General features: G+C 35.1%; 1 protein-coding gene across 1 annotated transcript; it reads left to right on the top strand.

Moving 5' to 3' along the window:
• The first annotated feature begins 17,600 nt into the window (after positions 1–17,600).
• LOC145062246 (uncharacterized) lies at positions 17,601–19,163 on the top strand. The gene is made up of 2 exons (XM_079009876.1): positions 17,601–17,924; positions 18,591–19,163. Exons 1-2 carry the CDS (start codon positions 17,861–17,863, stop codon positions 19,025–19,027), a joined length of 501 nt encoding a protein of 166 aa, XP_078866002.1. The 5' UTR covers positions 17,601–17,860; the 3' UTR covers positions 19,028–19,163.
• Positions 19,164–20,725: the final 1,562 nt, after the last annotated feature.

The following is a 20,725-nucleotide window of genomic DNA, read 5'->3' as shown; positions in this document are numbered from 1 at the left end:
TTTTAGCAACCTTCTTAGTTGGTGGGAGGTTCAATATATTAGCGACTGTCTCTAGGCGTAACCCAAAAACTTATTGGGAGTGTAACTCAAGTCATCATGGATCAAACAATAGCCAATAGAGTTTAATGTATTCTATCAACAACACAATTCAATTATGATGTTCTGAGAGGAGAACGTTATGAGACAATCCCATAATCGTTTACATGATCGATAAATTAAAGACTCAAGTATTCTCCACCCCTATTAGATCAGAGCGGTCTAGATCTTTGTGCCAGTTGATTTTCAACTTCCTTTTGGAATTCTTTGACCACTTTAAAAGTTTCTAATTTATGCTTCATTAACTAGACATAGTCATATCTACTAAAATTATCAGCAAAAGTCATAAAGTGACTTTTACCATGCCTTGTGGCAGATTTAAATGTTCCACAAACATCGGTGTGGTTTAAGACCAATAGATTCTTTCCTCATTCACAGTTTCCTACGAAAGGCGTCTTTGTCATCTTGCTAAGTAACCAAGACTCGCACACATCATTCGACTCTATCTAAAATGATTCCATGATCCAATCCTTTTAGAGCTTATTAGCATGTTTCTTATTTATATTCCTAAGACGACAATGCCACAACCATGATTTATCCAATAAATTATTAGGAAAACCAACATTTAACATTACATTATTAGACTTTACTACACAAAAACACTTTCATACACACCATTACAAGGACTAGCTTCAAAAATAAAAGAACCATTTTCATAAAAAAAATGTCACCATTATTATTATCAAATGAAAAATGAAAACCATCCTTGTACAATGTATGAAAATAAATAATGTTATGTGACATATTTGGTGAGTAGCAACAATTAGACAAACTAAATGAAACACCATTATCTAGCACGGTCTTGTATTCCCCGATCCTTGTAACAGGTTTTGTTCCTCTATCTCTCATGATCAGGTGTAGATCCCCATGCTTCAGTCTTCTAGTTTCCTGTAGTTCCTACAAATTCAAGCAAATGTGAGTACCTCATCAAGTATCAAGAACTAAAAGTTAACATACTATGGAGTTCAATCGTAAAAATACCCAAGGTGATAATTCTCTTGGCCTTGTTCTTCTTTAGATCCTCCAGGTACTTCGAGTAGCTATGTCCATAGTGACCCCGTTGCTTGGCAGTAAAAGTGAATAGCCTCTTTTGGACCGGTGTTCGGAGTTATCTCATAATCTTCTTTATCTTAATACCTTTATTTGAAGATCGAACCTTGGCCTTACCCTTACAATGAGAAAACTTCTTCTCCAGGTTAGCACGACCACACCTAATGTCTAAGACAATAAAATTAGGGTTGGAGCTTATGGTTTTAACCAAACAAGCTCCGGCAGTTTTTAACATGCCATGAAGATCCATTATGGTCCTGTTAAGGTTGTTCATATTATAGTTCATGACAAACTGACAATATGAACTAGAATGAAAGTTCAAGACCATGTAAATGGCCAAATCCTTTGGAAACTCGACACCCAAGTTCCCCAACCAATCAATGTACAACTTCATTTTCTGATTTTGTGCGCATACAAAGTTCATATCTTGATTTAAAATCCATCAAGGATATCAAGATCTTGAACCTTTCCTCTTCATCATGCTCTTGGAACGTTTCCTTAAGATGCTCATTAATGTTGAACTCCCCAAGGATCTTAAAACTCTTTTGGATTTCAAAAGACATGGTTGCCAACAGTGTGTAAGAAAATTTTGTTGATTTATCGTAATGCTTATTGTAATCAACCACTTCCACTTTAGAGAAGTCCCCATCCACTAGTGGGAAATCTTGATCGAGGACATACTCTTTGACCTCATACCTCAAGGTACAAATCCAGTCCATATATTTCTAACCAGTCGGTTTCTCCTTTGAAAGGATGGATATGGGGGAGAAGTTTGGGTTTGAGGGAGGTCGGTGAGGGGGATGAGGATGGTTGTTTTTTTTTTGACATTTGCAAGACGAACTAGTTTAGTTAGTTTGAATTTATCCTTAAAATAATGTTTAACCATAAATGAGTTATTCATTAAGTTTAGGATCCATATTTGGCTTTGCAATGTGTAAAGGGATGTCGTAAACGAACAACAAAGTTATTTAGGCAGGCAATGCTCGTTGCTAGTTTCAATCTTATGAAACTCCTAGATTATTTGAGATTCAGAGACATTCAATGGAATGTTAATCTCGTATTGCGCTCATCTCAATTAAATGATGGGGATGCTACAAATCATTGACTATAATGTGAATCAACCATGCTAAACCGTATAACCCTTGATATAAAATTATTCTCAAGTTGACGTGCCAATTAGTCATACATGCTCCATCAACAGAATAATTTTACAAGTGACAAACCATATGAATTTATATTGTCGCAATGACGTTCCCATTAAACAAACAATTTTCATCATTAAAATATAAACAATATGTGTGTTTTCATGGGTAACACATAACTCATGCTTTTTAATATAAAACGAGAATTTTGTTTAATTACTAGATTAATACTTTTAATCTTGAAACAAAATCAAATTGGATCCTTTAAATAACTCCACTCTCAAAATACAAAAAGGCAGTGAGGGTGGTAAGCCATAATGTTTTTAAAACCTGACTTCATTTGGAATCAAAGAGACTTCCTTCAACCTCTCTTATAATATTAGAATGGGTGTGCCCAGTCTTGATTCAATGATAATGTTAGGAAGTAAAGTAGATAACTAGCAAAACCAAAACAAACATAAGACATAATATTTACATGGTTTAGTCAAAGTGACCTACGTCCACAAGTAGGAGGGGAGTATTCTTTACTTCAGAGTTCTCAAAAAGAGGTTATAAGTACAATTTCACAAAGATTCTCCTATCACACTAGCATTACAAACACTTCAAATGACATAACATGCATCCCTATTTATACTTGAGGGATCAGACCTAAAACCCTAATGGGCCAAGCCCATTGGTTCACAATCCCATGAAGGTGTCAACCAATAATAATCTGCCATGTAGCATCTTCTGGAACGTTCATCCATGTCGTACAACCCATGAGCATCAACAACACACATGATGGAACATCATGAGCCATAGTGGCACATCATGATGCACAAGTGGCACATCATGAACACCAGTGACACCTCGTCCATCATGGTGGTGCATGAAGGTGTTTTCCTTGAGCATCTTAATCTTCATGGCATCCTTGGACAATCTTGAGAAGCATAGAGGAATTCATAGCATACGGATCATCATGGGATAGCTTGGCATATAAAGGAACCAAGTGACGAATACTTTCATCGAGATAGCACATCAAGCATGTGGATACCACACACGGGATGGAGCATCCTCTCCTATGTTGGCGCATCCTCTTTCAAGTTGGTACATCCTCTCCATAATGGCGCATCCTCCTCATGAATGGCATATCTAGTCACTTGGTAGCATGTCCTGTCATTTGGTGGCGTATCATGCCACTTGGTGTCATATCATGCCACTTGGTGTCATATCAAAACACTTGGTGGAATATAAAGTCAACCGGTGGCATATCAAGTCAATTTGTGGCATTTCCAATCACGTTGGCATATCATGTCCTTTTTTTAGGAGATCTATTCATTTGTCAAGAGATACATTCCCTCCTCGGATCATCCATTCCTTTGACACATTCTCCATGAATCCTAAGTTCTACATTGAGTTCCAAGTGATCCATTGAACTCAAATGATCCTTGCGAATGCTCTAGATGCTCAAGTTACATTTAAAAATCTCCACTTTCACTTGAGCATCCTTTGAACTCCACCTTAAACAAGAACATCCTCTCCTATCCTTCCATTCATCCCTGAGAGGACCTAACTCCTGTGAACATCAACTAATTTCAAGCAAATCCTAAATTTCTCCATGGGCAACCACTTTGTCAACACATCTTATGTATTCACCATGGTATCAATCTTAAGTATTGACAACCCGTCTGATTCCAGCATATCACATATGAATTTCATTTTGACATCATTATGCTTCATCTTCTCATGATACATAGGATTATTTGCAAGATTCAATGCATTCTTACTGTTACATTACAATTCCAACTTTTCCACCTTTAGACCAAGACTCTTGATAAGCCCATGCAACTATTTTCGACCTTCAATGCATCCTTTGAACTCCACCTTAAACAAGAACATCCTCTCCCATCCTTCCATTCATCCCTGAGAGGACCTAACTCCTATGAACATCAACTAATTTCAAGCAAATCCTAAATTTCTCCATGGGCAACCACTTTGTCAACACATCTGATATATTCACCATGGTATCAATCTTAAGTATTGATAACTTGTCTGATTGCAGCATATCACATATGAATTTCATTTTGACATCATTATGCTTCATCTTCTCATGATACATAGGATTATTTGCAAGATTCGATGCATTCTTACTATCAAATTACAATGCCAACTTTTCCACCTTCAGACCAAGACTCTTGATAAGCCCATGCAACTATATATCATCCTTTATTCCTTCCATCATAGATATGTACTCAGATTCAGTTGTAGATAAAGTAACAGTATCTTGTAATGTTGACTTCTAATTGATGGTACATCTGAACAAAATGAAAATATAACATGTATGTGACCTGATCTTCAACAAATTACCACCGTGATAAAAGTCTGCGTATCCAACCAAGAATTTTTTCATACTAGCTCCATACACATAGAAAACATCCATCGTTTCTTTCAAGGATCACAAGCTCCAGTTGATTGCTTCCCAATGAGCCTTCCCTAGATTGCTTATAAAACTACTTACCACATTAACCGAATGAGCAAAATCAGGCCTGGTATAGAACATTGCATACATAAGACTTTAGGAAACACTAGGGTATGGAACCCTAATCATGTACTTCATTTCTTTATTTGTTGTTGGTATAGTATCTGGACCAAGTTAAAAGTGAGATGCCAAAGGAGTTTAAATTGGTTTAGACTAATCGTAATTGAAATATTGCATAGCTTTCTCCATGTACTCTTGTTGAGAAATACAGAACAACCCTGCTCTTCTATCCCTTTAAATCTCCACCCCTAATATCTTCTTTGTTGCTCTTAATCATTCATCTGAAACTCCTTTTTTCAGGGTTGCCTTCAAGTCATTTATCCTAGCCATGCCCTTGGCTACGATGATCATGTAATAACCATATAGCAACAAATATATGTCGGAATCTGGTGAAATTCCTTTGAGTAGACATAATTGTCAAACTGGTTATAAGTGTATCCATGCGAGATCATGAATGAATAAAATATCTTGTACTATTTTTCTTGGAGACTGCATCAAACAATACATAGGTTTCTTCAACAAACATACATGATCCTTTTAAGAATCAAGGAATCCTTCTAGCTGGGACATAGAAATCGTCTTTTTTAAGTTCCCATGAAGAAATGCAGTTTTCACATCAAGCTATTCAAGCTCTAGATCAAATGAACTCACCATAGCCAAAAGAGTGAGAATTGTCTTGTCCTTCACGACTAGTGAGAACACCTCGTGATAATCAATTCCTTCTTTTCGAGAAACCCTTTTTGCAACCAACATTTCCTTGAACCTATTTGGTTCAACTCATGGTGTCCATTCCTTCTTCTTAAAGATCCATTTGCATCCCGCTAGTTTTTCTCCCTTAGGTAATGTAACTAGATCGTATGTTTCATTCTTCTCCAATGATTACATTTCTGCATTCATGTCCATCAACCAATTTGTTTCTTCCTTACTCGCCACTGCCTCTTTATACGGTTGAGGCTCCTCAGTGTCAATATCTTCTCCAATTTCTAAAGCAAAAGCAACAGAGTCAATATCACCGAAATTGACAAATCCCATATCTATCAGATTGTCATATAAGCCTCTTTGATTTCCTCTTCGCTATAGATTCAGAGCCATCATCCTTCCCAACATCACCACTACTAGACACAAATCCCATGGGTTGCTCTCGGGTTTCATCTTGTCCAAATTGTTCACTTCCCCTGCTCTTCATCATTTATCACAACCATGTCTGGAGTTTGAGATGTAAATTCCACCTTTTGGTTAGCACCCTTATCTTTATTCCCTTCTTGAGTTGTATCACCTCCTCTCTAGTTATCCATGTCAGATTCATCAAAGGTTACATCTCTACTCCTGATACATTTAGGATTTATTGCTTCTTCTGTACACCACATTCGATAACCATTTACTAATGTTGAATATCCTAGAAATATGCACTTCATTTCCCTTGGCTTAGTTTACCATCGTTCACATGACCATGTGCGAGACATCCAAATATACGTAATCCAGAATAGTCAGAGGGTTTTTCGAAACATACCTCTTGAGGAGTCTTCAGGTCTATTGTAGTTGATGATGATCTATTCACCACATAGAAAGCATTGTTAACTGCTTCCTCCCAAAATTGCTTGGATAAGTTAGCAAATATTCACATGCACCTAGCATGCTGTGTGAATGCTTGGTTCATCCGTTCTGCCATTCCATTTTGTTGTGGCATGTGTTGTACAATGCAGTGCCTCACTATACCTTCAACCTTGCATAAATTATCAAATAGAGTGTTGCATAACTCCAACCCATTTTTAGTCCTTAAAGTCTTTACCTGTTTTCCAGTCCTTTTCTCAACCATGGTCTTCCACTCATTTAAGTTCCCAAACACCTCATCTTTGGTCTTCAGAAAGTACAACCAAACCTTCCTTGAATATTCATCAATGAATGTTACAAAGTATGAGCATCCAATTTGAGACTTCACTGGTGCAAGACCCAACAGATCTAACTAAACATATTACATGATTTCCTTGCTTGTGTGTTGAGCGATACTGAACTTCACTTTGTGATGCTTTCACTTGATGCAAGCTTCACAAAAATTTATCTTTCTAGTAGCCTCTCCACCAAGCAATCCTTCTTTACTTAGAACTGACAAGCCCTTCTCACTCATGCGCCCCAAACTACGATGCCACAACTCTGTCTTCTCATTGAATTCATTCAAGGATTAAAAGATAGCCACCATTCCTATAAATTTACTGCCTTCTAGGATATAAATCCCTCCACGATTCATCTTCCCTTTAATTATAACCAAAAAACCTTTGGTGACTATGTCCCAGTCACCTTCACCACCGTACCTCATCCTTTTCTTCGCCAATGTGCCAAGATAAATTAAAATCTTTCAAAGTTCTGAAACATACCTTCAATTTAACTTTTTGACCATGTCGCCGTGCATCTTAATAGTGCGATCCCACTATTTGATACTTCTCACCCAATCGTCAACCATATTAACAGTGCGATCCCACAATTTGAAGGAATCAAATTGGTCTTGATTATACGTCATGTGATAGGATGCTCTAGAATCCAAGACCCAAACATCTACTGAGCTAGATGTAGTAACAGTCAGTACATCGCCATTGTCCCATTCATCAGAACTTTCCTGAACCACAACAAAAGTGTTATTGCTGCTTGATTCACTTTTGAACTTCTCATTCTCTAGTTGTAGACAATTTTTCTTGAAGTTCCCATTGTCCTTACCATTATAGCATTTCACAATTGATGAACCCTTAGAGTTCGATTTTGAACATGATCTCCCTTTGTTTCCCCTTTTCATCTCGTTTGTACTTCCTCCCCCAGAGAACAAATAGGAATTGGATAACTCTTTTCCAATTGAAACTTTTATTTTTAGTTCCTTGGATAGTAAAGAATCCTTCATACCATTCACAGTGATCATTGTCCTACCATAGAGCATGGTATCAACGAAATTCTCAGATGAGTTTAGAAGACAACATAAGAGAATGAGCGCATGATCTTCATCTTCAATCTTCACAATAACTCCTTGTAGATCCAACATGATGCGATTGAATTTATCCATATGATCTTTCACTTGGGTACTTTCAAACATTCTGATAGTGTACAACCTTTGCTTCTGATGCAAGTTGTTCACCAGAGAGTTGTTCTTGTACTTGTCTCAAAGTTTCTCTAAGAGCCTAGATGCAGTTATTTGATCCACGAAGTCCCTCAATACTTCATCTGTCAAACTCAGTAGAATGACACTATTTCCCTTTGTCACACTCTCTACCTTCTTTTCAACCTCCATGTCCTTTTCCAGTTTTGTCTCTCCTTCTAGTCCCGCTGCACATCCTTTTTAAACTAGAAGAGCCCTCATTTTCACTTTCCACAGAGTGAAGTTATTTGGACCATTGAACATATCCAAATCAAAATTTTGAGTAGACATCTTCAATCACAAGAACACATACTACAACTCTGATAACACTTAGGAAATAAAGTGGATAACCAACAAAACCAAAAGCATACAAGACAAAACATTTACGTGGTTAGGTCAAGGTGACCTACGTCCACGAGTAGGAGGGGTGTATTATTTGTTTCAGATTTCTCAAATAGAGGTTACATGTTCAATTTTACATAAATTTGGGTATCACTCTAGCATTACAAACACTTCAAATGACTTAACATGGATTGGTATATATTCTTGAGGGATCAGACCTGAAACCCTAAAGGGCCAAGCCTATTGGAATATAGTCCCATGAAAGGTGTCAACCAATCATAATCGACCATTCATCATCCTTTGCAACATTCATCCATGTCATATAACCCATGAGAATCAACAATACAGATGATGGAGCATAACGAGCCGTAATGGCACATCATGATGTACATGTTGAGCATCGTGAACACTAGTGGTGCTTCATCTATAATGGTAGTGATAGGTTTTGAGCACTATAACAATCCTATGGTGCACATACAACCCTAATGCTTTGGATCTAAGTTTTCTCAACTTATGCCTGCACTTTCATTTTATCCGAAGAATATACCCTAGCTAGCATGAAATTGGAGATATACAACATAAAAACTAGTTAGATGAATACCTCTTCGTCGTAGCTTGTAGTTCTTCGCCTTTCAAGAGCTTAGTACCTCAAGTGTGATACCTCTAATAAGTTACAAACACCAAACGCAAAAGGAGGCTTATTAGAGAGAGGTTAGGAAGCAGAAATCGACTAGGGTTTCACCTTGGAATTCTTCTAGCAGATTTTAGGGATGTTAGGGGTTACTTTTATAGTGTGGAATTCCTAGGGTTTCTTACATGTAAACCCTAATTCCCCATGATTCTTCACATTTGGTAGGCCCTTTGGACTAAACCTTCATGGACTCTCATATAGGTTTAGTCCATCCCTAACCAACATGGATCATTAGCCCAAACTATAAGTATTGCTAATTATTACCTAATCAGTCCTCGTAGATTTAATCAGTCTCTTTTGATCACTAAATTAATTCTTTATCAATACCAGTTAAATAATATGATTTGTTAATTAATATATTATTCATATAATATATTAATAAATCACAAATAACCTCTTTCTCAGTTATACATCCTATCAGATTGCTTCGATGAAGGCAACCCAAAAGGACTACGCTACTATCAGTTTAAGTACATACCAATTATAGTTATGGGCTTAGACACCTAATCCAACAGTCTCCCACTTGGATAAATCTAATAACTATAACTGCTAATGTAACTTCAAAATCCGATTAGCAATCGTTGCTCTCAAAAGCCGATGTCGAACTCTGACCTAGTCAATGACGCGTCCTTTAGATAAGGGATCATATAATTCTCTGTTCTTCAATATATTATTTGGACAAAGACATAAATTCAATTCATACTCATTGTTCAACAGTTTGTTTCTCGATTTATGATTTGTTTGACATAAAACTTAATTGAACACATCAATCGAGTACTGACTGGGCCCAACACATAAGTCAAAACAAAATCATCGAGGGGACCAAGATATCACTTTTAATCCTCTTAGTATAAAAGGAACATATAAACTTCCACTTATATTCTTGTTCTAATTACATGTTAAATTATACACAACAACATGTTTTTATAACATCAAGCTACTGATGCGTTTTCGTACTATTAATGCACAACCAACTCCTAATAAACAACTCATATATCTTTGTTTGAAGATTATACAATATTATCGTCTCACAATCATTCATGATAAATTCCATGAAGTGATTCATGTGAGCGTGGATTTAATCCAATACTCAAATCTTATTTCAAGAGCACTCATGAATGTTGTAGCATACTTTTTCTATGTCTATAAACTTTAGACAATCTACAAGCTAATTCATGATAGTCTAACGACATATCTTACTTCTAAGATATGATTAACTATGGATATTTTAAATAATCGTATTATTCTGGAAGTCAAAACATGCAAAAGTGAAACATAAAATAAATAATTGACAGAAGACAGTAAGCATTACTTATAAATAAAAACCTTATTAATTAATCATCAAATGTCAATTACATTTATTTATTTACAAGTTTCTAACTGCCTATCTAATAACTAAAACTAATATCGTCTCTTAAGTTAATGCTCTTAGCATGTTGAAAATGCTTAACCTTACTCAGTCCCTTCGTAAGGGGATCTACTAGGTTATCCTATGAGGATACCCTCTTCACTACGAGGAGTCCCTCTGCTACTTGATGTCTTATGAAGTGATTTTTTATGTCGGTGTGCATGGATTTGCCATGATCCCTTGGTTAAGGAGACTGCACCCTCGTTGTCAAAGAAAATCTCCATAGGCTCCTATAAAGTTGGTACACTCCAAGGTCGCCAATGAAGTTCTTCAACTATATCGCCTCCTTTGACTGCTCACTTTCTGCTATGTACTCTGATTCACACGTTGAATCAGCTATAGTCTCCTGTTTGGAACTTTTGCATGTTACTGCTCCTCCATTTAGAGTAAATACCCAGCCCGACTGAGAGGGAAATTATCTCTGTCGGTCTGAAAGCTGGCGTCACTATACTCTTTCACTCTCAAGTCATCACTATAAGGACCCAGTCCTTAGTCCTCCGTAAGTATTTAAGAATGTTCTTTACTGCTATCCAGTGAGTTCTACCAGGATTCCCCTGATATCGACTAACCATACTCAAAGCAAAAGCCACATCAGGGTGAGTACATGTCATAACGTACATGATCGAGCCATTGGTAGAAGCATATGGTACTCAACTCATTTCTGCTATTTCAGCATCTGTACTCGGACTCTGAGTCTTACTCAGTTTGGTATTACTCTGGATATGTAATTCTCCTTTCTTGGAATTCTCCATGTTTAAACGCTTCAACACCTTGTCTAAGTAGGTACTTTGACTAAGTCTTATTATTCTTTTACTCCTACTTCTCAATATTCTTATCCCTAGAATCTAAGTAGCTTCCCAGAGGTCCTTCATAGTGAAACACTTTCCAAGCCAGGACTTAACCTCTTGCAAGGTTGGAACGTCGTTTCCTATGAGTAATTTGTCATCCAAATACAATACCAGAAAGCTAAATATACTCCCACTATCTTTGACATATATGCAGGACTCATCCTCGCTTCACGAAAATCCAAACTCTTTGACTTTCTCATCGAAACAAATATTCCATCTACGAGATGCTTGATTTAATCCATAACTAGATTTATCAAGCTTACAGACTCTATTAGGGTACTTTGCATCTATAAAACCCTCTAGCTGACTCATGTAAACTTCCTCAGCCAACTTCCTGTTAAGGAAAGCAGTTTTGATATCCATCTGCCATATTTCATAATCCTGAAACGTAGTTATGTCTAGCATAACCCTTATAGATTTGATCTTCGCTATTGGTAAGAAGGTTTCGTCATAGTCAACTCCAGGAGTTTGAGTAAAGCCCTTCGCAACCAATCGTGCCTTATATGTGTATATTTTCCCATCCATGTCGGTCTTCTTCTTGGCGGAAACTTAGGGTTAGTGGTACCTGTGAACGGTGTGTGACGGTGGCGTTGACGGTGGCCGTGGGATAGGTTTAGGGTTTCTCGTCCTGATAGAAGGTAGAAGTGGGGTGGCATAGGGGGGTGGCGGATGCCGGTGGTAGTATAGGTAAACTTCTTGGGCGTCAATTATTCAGTTAAAATGGAAGAACAGTCGGGTTAGTATGTAAGGGTTAATGGGGAACCATCTTCAATGTTGTAGGGACGTAAGGTGGGTGATGGTAGCGGAGGCCTGCCGGAGGGTGGAAGTAGCGTCTGTCTCAAGAGAGTGGAGGTAGCGAGGACTTCAAGAGGTAGGCAGAATGGCGGTTACGTTTAGGGATACATAAGAGAAATGGGAGAAACGACGTGTGAAGATATGTGTATAGGATTTTAGGGTTTTTCACAAAAGGAAAAGCGTATATGATGTCAAGTTAGTTATATGCATAACATATTTGTGAATGATGTATTGGGTTTTGTAACTCTTAATTTTCAAGAAGTGGGCAATATCCTTAATAATATAGTAAAGATATATACACACACACAAAAAAAATCCAAATACAAATAAATTTTTAGGTAAATTAAAAATCTAGTAAGGATAACATATATAGTCATTTTATGTTTCACAAAGGATGAACTATGCAAATTTAAACTAACGATGGTTGAAGTTTATAATTTTATAAAAAGGATAGTCTATTCGAATTAATTATTGAAAATATGGAATAAACTGATACGTTGCATGAGGGATGATTGGTTTAATTTACTCTATATGGATGCACGACAACAAATAAAAATAAAGAAAAATATGGTATATTAAAGCGACAAAGGCTAACTCAGTATGCCTATTCACCATGTCACTAAAGGAAGTGAAGTGAAAGAAAACTAAGGTATCTAATATTTTGATATAAAGGTATTTAATGTGCTCAAAAATTGAAGATGTCCTCAAGGAGATCACTAAATTAATACAACTAAACAATGGCTATACGACAAACAACTTACTAGCAACTAGGAAACATAGACTTTTCCAACATCAAACTATTGACTTTTAATATATTGTTGTGTTATGCCAACAATGGGAGCACAAGTAGAAAAGTTCCTTCATTTTGAGTTAAAAAACTAACAACACCGATATTTTGATACTTCCTTGTCTTAAAGAGCATGAAGTATAAGCAACGAGCCCCCTAGTTTATATCTCATATATTCTTTTTCCATTACGTAATTTCACATCATGATGTATAGTTCATAAGACATGAATCATGAGAAAAAAGCATGTTAACGAGTTATTCACGATACACCATCTACCGCTCAAAAGCCTTGTTAATTATTAAATTGGAACCAAAAGTCTTAAAGCTCAACGCGATACTGTGTCCCTCACCTCAAGTGGTTGAGGATGTAGTCTAGTTAGTCTGGTCATGTAATCTAAAATTGGATTCGATTAGAGAATAAATGTGTCTATCCTAAAAGAAATTATTCCATTAGAAAATATGGAGTCATTGATTTACATAAAAAGAGGAGAATTTTTCCTGAATACCATTAATTTATTTAATTGGGTTTTTCCCTTTAACTGATCACGTGATAAAAATTATTATGTAACTAATTTTCCATTTTTTAAACTCCATTTTATGGTGTTAACAGAAATCGCGACCTTGGAGGGGAATACATGTGAAAAGCAGAGTAGGACCTGGTTTGGGCCATGTAATGAAGCCAACATGTGCAAGAAGCAATGCATAGAGTGGGAGGGCGCAGAATATGGAGCTTGTTATGAACAAGATACTAAATACATGTGCTTTTGCTACTTCAACTGTGATGCACAGACGCCTCCTAGAGAAGAGAGTCGCCTCCTCCCTCTTGACAATTTAATCGTACCCACTATGAATCTTCCTTGAGTAGGAAGCATTATATAAAGGAATTCGTATTGACGATGATTTCTTTTATTTTTTATTACATTAGGATATATTTTCGTTATGTTTGTCTAGTAACTTGCTGCTTTCTTCCAAAGATTTCTCGTGCATAAAAAGAATCTCGTAGCCTTCAATAAACAGTTAGTCAGGAAAGCAACTACTTCCAATCTTAAACCTTTTATCCATTTCTTTACGACATCAGAGTGGGTCTCTTGATCTGTTAAAATGCCAAAAACAAAGCCATGACGAATATAGGTGAAGCCGCCACCTTTGGAAGCTTCACAAACCTGTCAATCAATCCCAATTCACCAATCTACATACACCTAGATGACTACCAAAGACAAATAATCGTAAACGAATGCCTAAATGACAACAACTATTCACATTGGTCACGAGAGATGAAAGATTTCCCTTTTTAAAAAAATATAGGTTTGGCGTTATTGATGGTGCCTTAAAACAACAAAAGGAAGGATAACAACAATCAAGAGCATGGCAATGCAATAACGCAGTTATCAAAAGTTGGTTGATGGAGAAATATATATATATATATATATATATATATATATATATATATATATATATATATATATATATATATATATATATATATATATATATATATATATATATAAGAAATTGCGGAAAGTATGCGAAGACGTGAACGAGTTTTGGGATGATTTCAAGGAGAGTTTTGGAACAAAGATTGCTTCATGCACATGAAATAGAACAAAACCTAACAATAATAAAGCAGGAAAACTTGTTTATGTCAGCTTATTTTACAAAAATGAGATGAGTTTAGAATGAAATCCAGCCTGTCTCACCTTTGACAAGGTGCACGTATGGATGATGGTTATGTGATCTTGGGAAGAAACTCATGGACGCCATAGAAAATAAATGTATGTACTAGTTTTAAATGGGACTTCAAAAGCTTAGATTCTCAATATCAAACTGATGCCGAATATTGTAATTGTTTACCATTTAGCAGAAGATGTAACAAAATTGATGTTTTTAGAAACTTTTATTAATGATCTTTAGCTTTTATTCGAAGTGGGAGTTGAAATATATGATGCATATACACAAGAGATGTTTACTCTACATGTAGTTTCTTTATGGACTATAAAAGATTTACCACTCTTCGTAAAATATGTGGATTCCCTACATCGGATATAAATGTTATACACTGTATAGGAAGCATACTTAATTTCTTAGACTTCCACACTCTCATAAACAATTATGTCGATCATAGATTATATTTACTATTTGAACATCCATTCAAAAAGCAGAAAAAAACATTCCACGGAAAACAAGAGTTCAACACTACTCCACAACATATGACAAAACATATGACAAAAATGACACTGGAACAAATATACAACAAAGTAAAATATATTACAAATAAGTTATGAAAAGTAGATATGGATGATCAATTAGGAGTTCCTAAAAACATTGACATTTATCGAAAGATGGAAATAAAAAGAAGAACATTATAGGATGTTGGTACATCGGACGTCGGAAACAAGGAATCCGCTTATTGTAGGAAATGCAACATATATGGCAATATCTTAAGTATTAGATGTATAATTTTTCTAAGAATGTGTAGATTTGATTTATATAAACAAGAATGTACTTGAGAGACTTACCGGAACATTGTTACACATTTAAAGAAATATGAAAGATAGTTGAAATGTACAAATTAGCCTGGTGCATCTAGGGTTAAAACTAGAGTCGGAACCGAAGACACTAGACAACATACCAATACCGTTTGTAGAATCATGCACATCTATGAATGAGGAAATGACATTTTTTATGAAACACTATATGTCTTAAGGGTTCTAAAAGGGAATTATAGAAATTTATCTAGTCTAGTAAGTGAAATGGAACAAAATCTTATCAAAATTAAATCACATGACTATCATATTATAATGGAATCTTATTAGATTTATCAAGGTTTTTTAATTCTATTTTTTTGCAAAAAAATCAATGTGGATGAGATCGATGCATGAAAAACAAGAATATTTAATATATATATATATATATATATATATATATATATATATATATATATATATATATATATATATATATATATATATATATATATATATATATATATATATATATATATATATATGAAAGGATCCTTGCATGCATGTTAGTTTGGTAATTTTGGTTAATGATGATTATCTATTAAAAACTTTGGCAATTGATTTTTTGGTACTTTGGTAATTGGTAATTTGATACCATGGTAGTTTTGTTTATGGTTATAGCTTAATAGTTTGGTTATAGTTTTTGTTTTTGTTGATAGTATAAGGTAATTAAGCAGTTTGATAGTTTGGTAATTGGCAATTTGATAGTTTACTTACATATTAATAATTATTAGCTTGATTATAATTTGGTAATTTGGCAATGGTTAGTTTGTTAGTTTGTAATTCGTTACTAGTAATTGTTAGTTTGTTAGCTTGTTAATTAGGTTGATAATTTAACTTATAAGTTTATGTTCTTATTTATTATGTAGTTAGAGAATCTTCTAACAATGCTTAACGATTAGGTGTGTTGTGCGAAACTTTACCATTTAAAAAAAAAAACACAAAGTGATACCGGAGGAAACGAGGAAGCAATGATGATGACACGTCCAACAATGATTAGATTTTTTGTTAGACTTTGTATAAGATATTGCTTTTAACACTTTTGTTACTTAATTTGACATGTCGTATTGTATCGGTTATGGTTTGCGTTTTTGATGTTTCGTATTGGGTTTTTGCACCTTAAAATGGTTGTTCTAAAAAAAAGAGTAGTATTAGCAGCAACACTATTAGTGGCGACAACATGTATTTGCGGTGCCATGAGTATTAACGGTGATGGTGACTATATATTACGAGGTACACATGTATTAAGGGTGACACATTGCACTGGTGCCGTTTTTTTTAGCAATAGTGTTCCAACAGGGGATTTGTCGAGGTACACACGTATTAGGGGTGACACATTGCATTGGTGCCGTTTTTTTTGAGCAATAGCGTTGGAACAGGGGATTTGTCGCTGATATTGCCTTTAGTGACAATGAGCTTAATTTTTAGCAGTGATTTTTGTGGGCGCTAATGATCTATTTTTTTTATAGCGTTTAAGGATGTTGTTTTTTCTTTTTTAAAACATTTAGCCTTGTACCAAGTTCGTGTATTAAAATATTCAGACAAAAATATATGATTGATAAACCCGCCGCAATGCATGGAAAATCTCCACCAGAGCTATGCAATCAACAACAGTTAATTTGTTATTGACATGTTATTTCGTACAAAATCACCCTTGACTTCCACCATTAATGGTTATACTTGATGATGATTGTAGGGTTTATTTAACGTCTCCTATATCTTGTCATCTATTCTTGAAACATGGCCATTGTTTTATTTTATATAGAATACTTTATAGCACATAAACCAACTACCTTAGTGGTTTACCGGGTAAGGTACTAGCTTTTCTGTATGAGAGGTGGTGTTCAAGTTTAGGAGAAGGTTTGCAGGGCCGGTCCAAATGTATATGGGGCCCAGGACGAAAAGACAAAAAAGGGTCCCTTAAAGACAAATATAATAAAAATTAACAAAAAAATATCTTTTATTTTTCACTATAAACACGTTCAATTAGCAATAACAAACAAGCCAAATTGTTTATGTTTTGAGCTGGTTTGAGTTTGAACCAACTTTAGGCCCTAAAAATCATTTTAGTAATAATTGGTTTATATATATACACTATATAACCAATAAATTTTGGGCCCCTGGAATCGTGGGCCCTGGATGGTCGCCCGGGTTGCCTACCGTCTGGACCGGCCCTGAAGGTTTGGAACGTATTTTGGTGTCTTAGTGTATGGTCCAAAGGACGAGTCTTCTTCTCATATCCTTAAAAAGCCAGGAAGCCCTTAATTAGTAGGTGGTTGGAACCCATAGAATACTTTAGAACATGATCAAAAAATTGAAGCGTATATAACTACCTAATCTTTCTTTGATCTTCATATGAAAGTGTCAAGTGTGCATCAAAGCTCGTATGAAACAACATGCGTGGCTACTTTGATTTTTTGTTAACATTTGTCATCTTTGACACAGATTTTATTATAGCTCCTTCTATAAATACCCTTTCCTTCTCAACCTATTCTTCACCCAAGTCGTAGCGGTGTTCTTTAGCATCATCATAACTGATCAAAATGGCAGAAATTTCACTTGGTTTCCTTGCATTCTCTCTAGTCGTCTTCGTTCTAACTATTTCAGGTGCTTAATAAAACTTCGTTTAGCTGATTTCAGTTATTTAAATATTATTTTGCTTTCATTTGTAAAAAGAATATATTTACTTTTTCAACTTTTTTTTGTAATGATCGAGATTTTGCAGTTTTATACAAAACCAGAAATACATTACAGGTGATGTTAACTATTTCTGTTTGGGATCATTCTCTTGCTCAAAATTAAGCCTCTTATCTTTATTGGTCGCAAAACATGATTTCATATATTCTTAATATAGCCTTAATGATTTAGTTAAAAAAAATATGGAAAGATGACACTTGTCATTATTTTATTGGATAGGAATATTTGTAGGCATAAAAAGTAAAAATCAATTTAATTTGTCTTTTCAAATCTTAACTATAGTAAAAAGTTACACTTACTAAAATAAAAAAGGGATGAACTTTTTGTAATAGTAATTTTTCCATTTCACTTTGTTAAAATGATTTCAAAAAGCCAATTTTGAGCATCAAAGCAATAATCGTCGGAATATTATCTTACCAACCGAACAATATTTGGTTTAATAACTTTCATGGTAAACTAACTAAAACTTGTACTAAATAATAATGCAAAAGGAAAACAAATATCTTCACCTCCATTCATTAATATCTTATTTGACTTTCTTTTTTTGTTATAATCAAATTTTAATTACGTGAAAAGAAATCACCACGGTGAAGGGAGAATTATGTGAACATGCAAGCAAAACCTGGTCTGGAAAGTGCAAAGATACCGACAAATGCAACAAACAATGCATAGAATGGGAGGGTGCAAAAAATGGTGCTTGTCATCAACGTGAAGCACAATACATGTGCTTTTGCTACTCTGATTGTCCCCCCAAAGGAAAGAAACCACCTCTCTCTCCAGCCCCAGCCCCAGCTCCAGCTCCAGCTCCACCTCCACCTCCGCCTCCACCTCCACCACCACCACCACCACCACCACCACCACCACCGGCTGGGGGGCAGCCAGCTCCACCTCCAGGATGTGCGAAGCTTGATGTAGATAAGCTAATAGCTGAAGCACTCACCCGCTACAAGATCGAAGTTGAGAAAGTGATACATTTTGAGCTTCCAATCGACCCGGATGTCATCCTTGTATAACAATTATGAATGAAGAGAAAATATTTTGTTGTTATATATGTATTTGTTACGTAGTCAATAGCTTTATGATTCCCATACATAATTGTTTCAGGAATATGACAAATTGAGTATTTTTTTTTTTTTTGCTCTTTAAGAACATATCGGCTGCTTTATTCCTAAATTACGTAGTTCATTCCAAATGGGTCTTGAACCTATCATCTTATGGGTGAGAGGCACATTTCGACCAACACAAGATATATAAGCTAGAAGCCTTTGGTAGTTATTAAATAAAATATATGGTATGCAACTTTTTAAAGAATAATTTTAAACAAAACTACATGAAACGACTTGGTACTTTTATGCATATTGGCAAAGTTTTCTTTTGGTTATTGTTGTGCCAAAGTTAGGGATGTCAACGACTTTTGCCTACTTTCCAAGGTTTCTGAATTTCACCCGTATGATTAACTGTGGTTGGGTATTTATCCTAACATACACGTTAACTGAATATACTAGGCATACATTATAGTTCTTTTTTTTACAGCACAATTTCATTACTCTCGCCATAAAAAATAGGAAAAATAGAACAAGAATCAGGCATACATTATTGTTTTACGCTAAACTATATAAGTTTGTCAAATTCCTTAAGAGAACATAGCAGGACAACGTTTACTAGTTACAAATATTGAATTTAAACCCCGTGATCATATTAAATTTCTTCAAATTCAAAATCTAAAATAAATTTCAGCTAACCATAAAATCAATTAAGTGGATGTAATGATAACTTCATTGGTGTTTGAGTTAATGGCATGTTGTGATCTCGCAAACTTCCGGTAACGTTGTCTTGTTAATAAATCTTGTCAATGGATCTAACCACACTTGATTATGGTTTTTTGGGAGATTCCCATTCATACGTTCTCTCATAACTATTTGTTAATTTAAAAATTACATCATATGGGAAAATTCTAGAACCACCATTACAAGAAAACATGCATGTATTTGACGACAAAGCATTAAGCATGACCGCATGCCATCGCTATATGTAAGCCACAAACGAAAAATAGTCTTTAGAACATGCTTGCGATATTGCATCCTCCGTTATGGCGGACATAAGAAATGATATGTTGGTATGTATGTTCTGATTACAATGTATATTTTGTTTATGTTCTTGTGATTTAATATCATAATATAATGGATATTCAAGTTTTTATTTATCACTTCTTTAATTCCAATAACTTCTTCCACATTTTATTTCCGAATACCTCGAAGCCTTAAAAGACGAATATGTTATGGAACACATTTTACTATAAGAATTCCCAAAGACTCCATAGTTCCGCCTACATGACTACATGAGATTGAGTTTCATTCCTAAGTAAATGTTTCAATATTGGAAACCCATAAGTTATACACAAAAGTTATGCCTTTGAGAATCTCTCTTAATTCTTCTTTAGCCTAACATACATCTTTATGATAGAAAGACTACTTCATTTTTAGGAACATTGAACATGGATACAAGTATTCGACATAACATCTAAGAAGTAATAACACACTGAGGCCACATATGTTCTTAGGATGATTCTAAAGGATAGTACAAAATCAATCTAGACATTCATTATACAGAGGAGAAATATAAATAAGATACAACAAACTTTCCCAATTTACATGAGATTACAAATCAATTTAAAAAATCAAATAATAATAACAAGTATTTGACATAGCATC

This window comes from Lactuca serriola, chromosome 7 (genome assembly GCF_051521515.1).
Source record: "Lactuca serriola cultivar US96UC23 chromosome 7, Lser_US96UC23_V15, whole genome shotgun sequence".
NCBI classification, from domain to species: domain Eukaryota; kingdom Viridiplantae; phylum Streptophyta; class Magnoliopsida; order Asterales; family Asteraceae; genus Lactuca; species Lactuca serriola.
This window is presented reverse-complemented; position numbering and strand designations above follow the sequence as displayed.

Coding starts and splice junctions, on each gene's coding strand:
- LOC145062246 (XM_079009876.1), top strand. CDS start 17,861: ATGGCAGAAATTTCACTTGGTTTCCTTGCATTCTCTCTAGTCGTCTTC. Junction 17,925..18,590: donor CTTCGTTCTAACTATTTCAG/GTGCTTAATAAA, acceptor TTACGTGAAAAG/AAATCACCACGGTGAAGGGA.